At 46.2% G+C, this 10,314-nt stretch overlaps 1 protein-coding gene across 1 annotated transcript in view; it reads left to right on the top strand.

Annotated features, from left to right (window-relative positions):
• The first annotated feature begins 1,270 nt into the window (after positions 1-1,270).
• The window catches only part of FNBP1 (formin binding protein 1), an 88,917-nt gene continuing 79,873 nt past the window's right edge, over positions 1,271-10,314 (top strand). Inside the window, exon 1 of the mRNA XM_063174936.1 lies at positions 1,271-1,403. Coding sequence (XP_063031006.1) covers positions 1,380-1,403 — 24 coding nt within the window. The 5' untranslated portion in view covers positions 1,271-1,379. The remainder of the gene's footprint in view (positions 1,404-10,314) is intronic.

The following is a 10,314-nucleotide window of genomic DNA, read 5'->3' as shown; positions in this document are numbered from 1 at the left end:
GGAAATATTGCATTCAGTTTTGGGTCCCTCACTTGAAAAAGGACATTGAGGTCCTGGACAATATCCAGCAAAAGGACTTCTAAAACTTGTGTAAGTTTTAGAAAGCACAGAATGTTACCATGGTTAGGGTTGGAAGGAATATCTAAGGGCCATCCAGTCCAACCCCCTGCAGTAAGAAGGAACCTCTTCAACCATACCAAATTGCTCACAGCCTGTCCGACCTGGCCTTGAACATTTCCAGGGATGGAGCGTCCACCACTTCTCTGAGCAACCTGTGCCAGTGCTGGCGATTCCGTGAGCAGGGCGGGGAGAGCCTCAACTCCCTGCGTGTGACACCCATTCCTTAGTGACCCCCTCTTTCAATTGACCCTGCTCCTCCCTTGATAGAGATTCCCCACTGACCCCACTCCTCCACTGATGCCAATTTCCCAGTGACCCCTGTTCCTCCACTGATGCCAATTTCCCAGTGACCCCTGTTCCTCCACTGATGCCAATTTCCCAGTGACTCCCGTTCCTCCACTGATGCCAATTTCCCAATGACCCCTGTTCCTCCATTGATGCTCATTCCCCAGAGACCCGCGTTCCTCATTGATCCGCTGCCCATTGACGCCTGTTCCTCATTAAGCCCCGCTCCTCCATTGACCCCCGTTCCCCAGCCACCACTGATCTCCAGCGATCCCCTCTCCCGCATTGCTGTCACTCCCCAGTGATCCCCGTTCCCCATTGTCCCCCTTTTCCCCACTGGTCCCCGGTTCCCTGTGGATCCCCTTTCCTTACGGCCCCGTTCCCCACTGATCCCCCTCTTTCTCATGGTCCCGGTCCCCGCCGATCCCCCTTTTCGCCATTGTTCCCTTTTTCCCCTCCGATCCCCTTTCCCCGTTGATCCCCACAGATCCTCTTTTCACCTCCGACCCCCTTTTCCCCACAGATCCCCGTTTTCCCCTCCGATCCCCCTTTCCCCATCGATGCCCATTTTCCCCACAGATCCCCCCTATTCCCCTCCGATCCCCTTTCTCCGTTGATCCCCATTGATCCCCCTTTTCCCCACAGATCCCCGTTTTCCCCGCCGTTCCCTTTCCCTCAGCTCCGCTCCCCTCGAGCCCGGGCCGCGCATGCGCTCTGCCGGCAGGGCCGCCCCCCCCGTGCCAGCAGCGGCGGCGGCTCCGCGCCTGCGCAGCCCGGAGCTGTCAGTCGCCCCCCCCGCCCCGCGCCGCCCGGGCCATTTTGCGGCGCGATGAGGCGGGAGCGGCGGTGAGCAGCGCCCGTCCCGCCCGCTCCGCTCGCACCGCCGGGCACGGCCCTTCCCGGGGCGAGCAGGCACAGCCAGGGCACAGTGACACCGGAGCGCCCCCCGCCCGCCCCTCAGCGCCGGCGGAGCCATGAGCTGGGGCACGGAGCTGTGGGTGAGTGCGGGCGCGGGGGGAGCGGGGCTGCGGGAGCCGCACCGGGGCATAACGGTCCGTGCCCGGCGCCGGTGAGCGGAGCCGGGTGCGCTCCGCGCCGCCGCCTCGGCGCAGCTCAGCCCGGGGGTCCTCCCCGCTCCGGAAAGTTTCATGTGCAGCCTCTGCAGGGAAATCCCAGCGGAGGTTCAGGAGTTTGATTTAATTTCGCTGAAGGAATTATTTTTTTTAAAAAAGCTCCATAGCACGAGAGCAGCGGCGGCGGCTGGGGAGCGGAGCTCGGCTCGCAGCGGAGCGTGGGGTGGGTTTTGTGTGTGGCTGCTGCGGGAGGCTCCGAGGTGGATCTATGGACAGGGGGTCCGGTTTCAGGAGAGGGAGCTGCAGGGAAGAAAAGCCAGATGATAAAATTTCCTGTCGCTGCTGTTAAGGGGCTTCACTCCACGCTGGAGCTGAAGGACGGAGATTTTTACGAGAAGAGTTTTGTGTTGTGTGTAAATAAAGCAGGTTTTAATGGTGCAGAGGGTTTCAATGTACAAAGCTCCTTGATGCTTTTGAGGAGAGCCTAGAAAGTATAAATGCATTTGGTTGACGGTGGAACGTTAATGGAAAATATCGGACTGTTAAAAGGAAAGAGAAGTGGGCAATAGCGATGTGAAAGGGTCCCTTGCTAATGAGAAGAAATAAGGGAAGGGAGATGAAAGAGGTCTGGGAAGGCAGAAGAGCTGTTCCACATATTCAATCACAAAGAGGACACGGTGCAGCCATGTTTGATGGTGGAGCATGGAGCAAACCTGCTGGCTCTGGCAGGGCTGGTACCCGCGGACAGGAGGCTGCGGAGCGGCTCCTCCCCGAGCGGTGGGACAAGGAACACCTTGGGACAGATCCGTGCCCGGGAGGAGGGAGATGGAAAGGGTGTTTTGAATGAAGAAGTCAAGAATAAGTGGCAGAGGGTCATCTGGATTGTAAAGCACTGCAGGATTCCCTCCTGTAGTCATGTGTTTGTGGCGCGAGTTGAGATGCAAACACATCTGAGCTTTTGAGCTGCCTCTTGTAGAAATGGTTATTTTAGATGTGCTAATTGCTGCCCTTTCTGGGTGCATTCCTGGCCCGCTCTGGCAGGCAGCTCAGCATCCCCTTTTGCTGTGACATTGGAGTGATGTTTTAGCCAGACCTGGTTGGACCTATGCAGTAAATTAGGGAGCAATTGCTGACTGGGAGAGGTTGTTTTGGTGTGGTTTTATATGGCATAGAAAGAAAGGTGATAAATGCTGGTGAAATAGTGTAGTGATGCTATATTGATTCATCAGTGTATGAACAGCTCTGCTGCATGGGAATGTTTCTGGGAGAACCTGCAGTTGCCTCCTTTTTCTGCATCTTGGATGCTTTGGGAGGAGACTGAAGAGTTAGCATGGAATTAAAGTAAAAGGCAGCATAATGTGACAATTTTTATACTGGAAATAAACTCTGAATTCTCAAAAAATGAACTTTTTTTTTTTTAACTTCTAAGACTGCAAGCAATACTGAGGTTCCTGAACCAGGATGGTAGTAGAGAGTAGTGCCTATAAATAGTTCTTCTTCTTTTATGTAATATTTGTAGGGGTGTGTGCAGCCATATACGTCTTCTGCAACAGTTACAAATTGCTTTTGTAACAACTTTTAATCCGATAATTTTGTTTCTGAAATTGTCTTCAGCAGCATCAAAGTATCATTTTTTCAAGTCCTCAGTGTAGCACTGTGAGAAATGTAGTAGGTTACTGAGGAAAGGGGTTGGATCAAGAGAATGAATGATTCTGGATAGAAATTTGGCAGGAGTTGTTCCCTTTTAATTTGGGCAGAGCTCTGAAATCACGTTGGTTTCCAGTGCTCTGGGTATTTAGGCCAAAACTGATTTCTTACTCCGTGTTCTCTCTTTCACTGGGAAGGAAACCACACAAGCAACCTGTATTTAATATATGCCACTTTCTTTTGTTGATCATGGCATTTCTTTTTTAAACAAAATTAAATTTCCATTTACTTTAGAACTCAGTTGTCTTTTTATTTTTTTAATGGTTTTTTAGGAGCAGGTGTGGTAAGCAGCAAATGCCTGTTCTACATGTGACTCATATGTGGTTTGAAGGCCTGAAAGTTGAGGCAAAAGCAAGTGTTTTTAACTGTACTTCAGAAATTTGCTAGAAAAATCAGCAATGTTTGATCAGGCTTGACTTGCACCCTGTATTACTGATCTACCAGGCTGGATGCATGTTCATGATTCACCCTTTAAATTTAGCAAAGAAGTAAAATCAGCTTGCTTTTTAGAGCTCATAGAATGTTAATGTGATTGGAGTTATGTAGAATTTCTGTTCATTCCTTGGGGGAGAAAAAGCCTGGTTGCAGAAAGCCTCATACTTCAGAAGCACTAAAATCCCTTTGGCAAGGTGTGAGTTATTCCCAAACCAGGCTTAGCCTCGTGCTCTGATGTGAGTGCCTCCTGTGCCTTTGGCTTGCAAATCCTATTGTTGAGTTCCTTCTGGTATTTCACTTGATTCTGGACTTTGGGTAACATCTCAACATTGTCCCTGTGAGTGTAAAAGAACCCATAACAAGTGAATTATCAGATGTCCTAATGCAGCATTTCTATCCTGTATAGGGTGGGGTGCTGGGGATAATGAGCTCCTTTGGGGCCTCCCAGCAATCCTGTGGTGCAGAACAAAACCTGGAGGTCTCTTGTAACCCTGCCGGCAGCTTCTGCCCACCCAAGCCCTGCAGAATCCTTCCTGTTGTACTCCCAACATTCAGGAGCTGAGGAGGGGGCAGTGGGTTAAGGGCAAAGTGCAGGCACAGCACCAAAACATTTTTGTTGTTCACCTCAGTTCAAGGGTGCATTGAGGGCTGACAGGTAGGGGTGTAATACATATTTATTTCATGTCTGATTCTTGAAACTGGCAGTGTTTTCTAAATACTTGAGTGGAAGTGATAAGTAAAGGTTATGTAGGGGTGCACACACCCACCTTGTTGTACCTTCAGTGCTGTGCTTTGGGGACAACAGGCTGGAAAAGCACACTGGGATCTCCTTCACCTTTTCCCTCTCTTGGCTAATGGGAAAGAACATGGAGCATGGCACCCACAGCTCCTCTGAAGGGCACTTTAGTGGGCAAAATCATAAGTGAGTGTCACACTTCCCACCAGTGTCCTTCTGTGTGGTATGAAGCCCTTGAAACAAGTGGGATTACATTGCAGACTGAGCTGAAACCGACCTCAGCACTTTGGTGCTCGTCTTCAGGTTAGAAAAGGCTCTGGCTGGTGTATTGAATGGAATGAACTTTCTTGAGTGTGACATTTGGTACAGGATGTAGTTTGGGGGAGTTTTGTGTAAATTTGTGGTTAGGTAGCCCAGGAAAATTCTGCCTTTTCAGAACACTGTCACAGCACATCAGGTTCAGGTTGCCAAGTGATTGAATGTGGAAAGTTTGATCTTTTTGTTATGAATGTTTCAGAGGTGCAGATGCTGCGGGTTTGTCGCTGCGGGGATTTTTTCCACATTCAGTGTAAAATTAAAAAAAAAAAAAAAAGCCTGGGGAGGGAGGTGATTTAATCAAGTTTTTCCTTGACCTTTGTGAAAGCTGGGTGGCTGCTAACAGTTGTCACTGTCCTTTCAGCCCGGGAGAAGGTGGATATTCAGTATTTGCACGCCTCTTAATTTGCTGCTGGAATGCAAGGGGCTCTCTTGGCCAACTCCTGAGGAAGTGATACTTTGGGGACCACACCTTTTGTTTATTGGGTGTTCCAGGATGCTTTACTATGAAAACACATGGTTTGTGCATATGGGGGTTTGTTTTGTCTCTTCAAGTTCATTCCACATAGGTGCAACTCAGAGAACTCGAAGGCCCCCTTGCTATTTGTAACTGCTAAATCGTTTCCTCTTAGTTATGCCTCTGTTTCAGCAGCAGAATTTGTGTTTAAACAGCTGTTATCTTGCATTTCTGCAATTTGCTTGAATGCAGCATTGTTCTTCAATAGTGTTTGCAATGGATGGGTGTTGCACGGGGTGGTGACTCACATTTGGGAACCATCTGGGTACCTGGGTGATTCTGACCTTGGTGGCATTGCCAGGGCCTGTAATGGGCTCAGTATTCACACGTGATCTCCAATGAAAACTCTGTTTTCTCCTGCTTGTAAGAGCATCTGCAGGGCTGTATCTTGGTTTGATTATTGATCCTTGAGCCAACATCCAGTTTTATTGTACGCAGCCCTGTAGCTGATTGCAGACAATAGGAATTGTGTGTCATCCCACCCATCCCATTCTCACACCTCCTACCGCCCTCACCCCCCAAGCTCTTTGGGGTTGGGTGTTAAGTGTTGTTTTCCAAGACTTAAAAGAAAAGGAGAAGGTGTCTGAAGGGAAAAGGACACAAGTAATTAGTCTTGCATGATAAGTCCTGATGAGCTGAGAGTTTCCATTATGGGCCGAACCTTCAGAGGCGGGTGGGTGAATGTTGGCCTCTTAAACAATCTTCCCCTGTGGCGATGGCAAATGCCCTTCTGAAACGTCTATTTTATTCTAAATTTGCTGTGAAACTTACTTGTTGACATTCAACAAGTCAACTCCCAGAGGCAGAGCTGGGTATCCCTGACCCTTTTTTGTGTGTCAGTTTCATAGAAACTTGGTTCCTGAGCAGTAACATGTTAGCTTTTGTACATTTCAATGAGTCTGGAATTTCACTCACAAAAATATACGATAAAAGCACCCTAAGAGCAAATGCTGTGAAAGGCTGAGGTCACTAATGAATGCATCATATTTATAATTTTTGCTTGATTATTCTAAAGCTCTTAGTAAAAGTTGTACACAGAGTGCTGGAGATGGGCACTTCAAAGCAAAACGCGCTTTTTATTAGTTAAGTAGTATTAGTTTAGTATTCTGCATAGTTATTTGGACAGTTTTGAGGTAGCAAAATTGTCTGACATTAATATCCCGTATTCCACTCGCTGTTTTAAGTGGTCAGCCTGTGTATGCAGATTAGTGAGTGAGAAATAGTTTATAGGAGCCGAGTCATTACAGAATATCTGCATTCTGCAGCTCACACCTTCCTTCGTGTGCGTGCCCAGCTCAGGGGGGGATTCGGGGCTGCTGCAGCCTCTGTGCTCGTTTATTGTAAAGTTGGTGCCATCAAAGTCCTTTCCATGAGCTTAAAAAGAGAATTTAGGGTGATGTTTTGCTCGCAGGGTGGGAGGTTTTTGGGGTTGTGTGAGAAGTCCCTGCTGCACCCTTGGCACCTACAGGAGTGCAAAGATTCCCTTTGGGTACCTGGAGAGCTGCTGGGACTTTCATGTTTGAATGTCTGAGTAATTTAGTTTACAATTCTGACTTGCTTTAAGAAAGAGGATTTTTTATAATATTGTCAAACCACCTATTCTCGTATTTCCTACCTATTCATTAACGGGTGGGGGATTTACGGTCTTTCAGCGTGAGTCAAGACTTGCAGAATTCAGTGTTTTCCCTTGCAGCCGTATTGTGGCTGCTCGAGATCCCCCGCTTCCTTGAGCCATATGGGGAAGGCAGTCAAACACGAGCCGATGTTTTTCTGGTCTCTTTGCAGCTCATTAGTGTTACTCATGTTGTGAAACATTCCTTTACGGCACAATTTCAAAAGCTGTAAAACACTCTTTTAAAGCTGAATTTCAAAAGCTGAGTTCCACATAAAGAGTAGGAGCCATTGTTGCATGGTGACACCTGAACTTAATAACCTGCTTTACATTATTGCCTTTGATTGCTGGACAGGTAACCTGCTAACGAATTTTTGGAAATTCACTTTCATCCTGTTTGAAATACTGCTGCTGAGATTGGTTGTACATTGAATCCAGTCCAGCTGTCAAAATCCAATGGTTTGTTGAGTTTCCTTAGTGTTCATGTAAATATTTTTAAATAACTTCCCCCTTCAGTATGATTGTACACTTCAGATGAAACTTCTTCCTTTCACGCCTAGAAACTCTGCTTTTATATTTATTTTTTTTTCCTGAAAACAGTAACCTGGTTAAATTGGTAAAACACTGTTGTCTCTTGGTGTATTGCAGTCTTTGCCATTCTCTTCAGTCAATGACTTTGGCTCTAAAATAATGAAAAAGTGGTGTATATCTATCTATCTATCTAGTATGTATGTATGTATGTATGTATGTAGAGGATATGATACTTTTACTCTTTCTTCTCAAGCAGGTGTGGTGGGGTGGTTTGGATCCCTTTGGAATTTAACATGACCAATCTTTGGAGACAAACTCATTAACCTGGTCAATAATTTCTTTTGGCTCAGTTTATTAAGAATGGCTTGTTGGCATAATTAAATAATATATTTCTTCTTGCATCTAAAAATAGAAAAAACTGCAGAAGGGCTTCTAGATGAACTCTTCTGTAAGTAAAGTTCAAGAATGAAATACTGTTTGCCTGGTGTCCATGGCTGATCACTGAAGCAGATCAGGTTGTAAACCATGGAAAGAAACAGTTGTGTTGAATGTTGTCCTTAATTTATTTGAGGAAGAGTCAGCCTAATTGGCAAAACAATCAAAAGAACAACATCAATCTCCCAGCTGCCCTCAGAAACCTTGTAAAGCAATAAAACTTGAAAAGGAGTCACTTGGGAATTAATGTCTGGTTTAGAGGGATGGCCCCCAATGTGCTACCAAATCACCCAGATAGTTCTTAATCCTGAGGCAATCCAGAGTGGATTTTTCTTCTTGTTGTAGCTGAAATAATATAGATTTCTTCCATTAAATGTGTCACTTGGCCATTTCTTGTTCTGTGTTTTTCAGAGTGCTTCTGTTTGGTACCTGAAATGTTTTTATAAATTCAAACCTTCAGTTCTGCCCCTGCAGTGGGGCTGCTGTAAAGTGCTGCTGGTGCCATCCATTCCCTGAAGGGGAAGGGTAGTTTGTAGCGTTTAGATTTACTCCTCTGGGAATAGCAGGTACAATTTCTCTCATAAATTATTCATTTTATAGTTCAAAAATTAATTTCAATGCTCTGAGTCTGTGGATGTGCAGATAAAGGAGTGCTACCTATGTGACAGGAGAAGGATTCTGGGCATATTCCTTATTCCCAGCTGCACTCCTGGAGATTTTTCTCCCAATTAACACCAAGAATTTGTTTATTTGGTGCCTGGGACAGTTTCTCTGTCTCAGACTCTATTCTCTAGACTGAGCTGGCAGCCCTTCTTATTGAGAATATATTTAACATTTTTTGTTAAAATAATCTATTTTCTGCTGCTTAAATTTTTTTCCCTGTTAGGGTGCTCAGGCTCTTTCTGTGCCTGCCTCTTGCTTTTTGTGTTTCAGAGCAGTTGGGATCATTGGGTTGTTCCCAGGGCCAGTGTATTGCACATGCTGAACACGACACCTCTCTGGTTTTTAGAAAGCTGTAACATTCCCATTCATCGGAGCAAGGTTTGAAATTTGGCAGACAGAAGCTGTTGAACAGGGATATTCCTGCTGCTGTTGTTGAGAAAATATTCCTCAATCAGACAAACCTGTAAGTCCTTGGAAAAAGACCACATTGCCTGTACTCAGTGAAGATGTTACTGACCAGATTTTCCTGGGCGCTGGCTACGTTTTGGCCTTGGAGGGATTTTTGTGGGGCAAGATGAGGTCACCCAGAGAATAATTGAAGAAGGCTCAGTCTCCTTGCAGGAGAGCAGCCAGACTTGCCCTGCCATGGCTGCTGAAGGGCAGGGTGGAGCTGGGCTGCTCCTTGGTTGGCACCCAGAGGGGGAAGGTGGCAGAACAGATCTGATGGGAGAGCAGGGAGAGGGGGATGGAAAGCATGGCTGCACCAAGTCAGGGTAAAGATCCCTCTGACCACTCTGATTCTTTGTTAATAGCAGCAAACCGGTTCCTCTGTCCTCGTGGACTGGTTCTTGTTGCACTCACTGAGGGTGGGTGAGGTGTGTGGGCACAGGAAAGCACCTGGTTCAGGAGGCTGAGTGTGGAGAGGGACTGGAGACCATGGCAGGATCTGGTTACAGACAGTTGGGTCTGCTTGTCTAGGAGCTGTTCCTGTGATGGGAGTGCCAGGGATGATGGATGGAGAGGGTCATTTGAGGAGAGATAATTCAAATTGGCAGTTCTGACAGTGAGGGAGGGAGGACTGGTAGAATGAAGGAAGCAGCAGAAATGAGCTCAGGAGAAGCAAATGAATTTAAACAAAGAAAACAAGGAACCAGTCAGTAACAAGGAACCAGCTTGGATAAAAGCACATGGAGAGAGCAGGGCTGGGCTCTGGGCAGGGTGGGTGGGATTGTGCCTTGCTCTCAGGATGTGCAATGGGATTAGTGCATTAGCAATGGCAAGTCAAGAGTTTGATGGGATCAGGAGAAAGTATAGTGGGTGCACAAGAGGAAGGAATAAGCAAAGGATGAAGATTAGATAAGAAGTAAAACAGAAGAGTAGTGCAGAGACCTAGCAGTCCTCTTCTGGCTTTGTAGCATTGCTATTTTATGTGGCTTTATCCATGTTGTGTTTAAGTGGAGTTGATGTACTGGTTAGAATGTATACATTGATTTCTGTGGTTGCATTTTGCATCTTTACTCCCTGTGGAAGAGTATTTGACAACATCCCCAAATAAAAGCTTTATCCAGAATTGTGTGCACTGCTGTTTTTCATTCACTCATTCTGTGCAGAAAGCCTGAAGGAATTTTTTGGCAAATAAGTTCAAAATGTGTTTAGATAATATTTTTCACTTTGTGTTATACTCTCTGAGGCAGAGAGAAATGCTTTAGCACTTTCATCTTGTATTTACAAAAAGGAAAAAAATGATTGGCATGGAGCAGGGAGTGAATGAAAGTGTGTTTTCTCAAACAAAAGGTAAATGGGGAAGAGAAATATTTCTTGCCCTCTTGAGAGCTGTTGATCTGTCAAATGTGGGTCTTACAGGAGTGGCAGTCATTAAGAGTGT

This window comes from Melospiza melodia, chromosome 22 (assembly GCF_035770615.1).
Source record: "Melospiza melodia melodia isolate bMelMel2 chromosome 22, bMelMel2.pri, whole genome shotgun sequence".
Taxonomy (NCBI): domain Eukaryota; kingdom Metazoa; phylum Chordata; class Aves; order Passeriformes; family Passerellidae; genus Melospiza; species Melospiza melodia.
The sequence above is the reverse complement of the archived record's forward strand: the minus strand, read 5'-3'. Positions and strand labels throughout refer to the sequence as shown.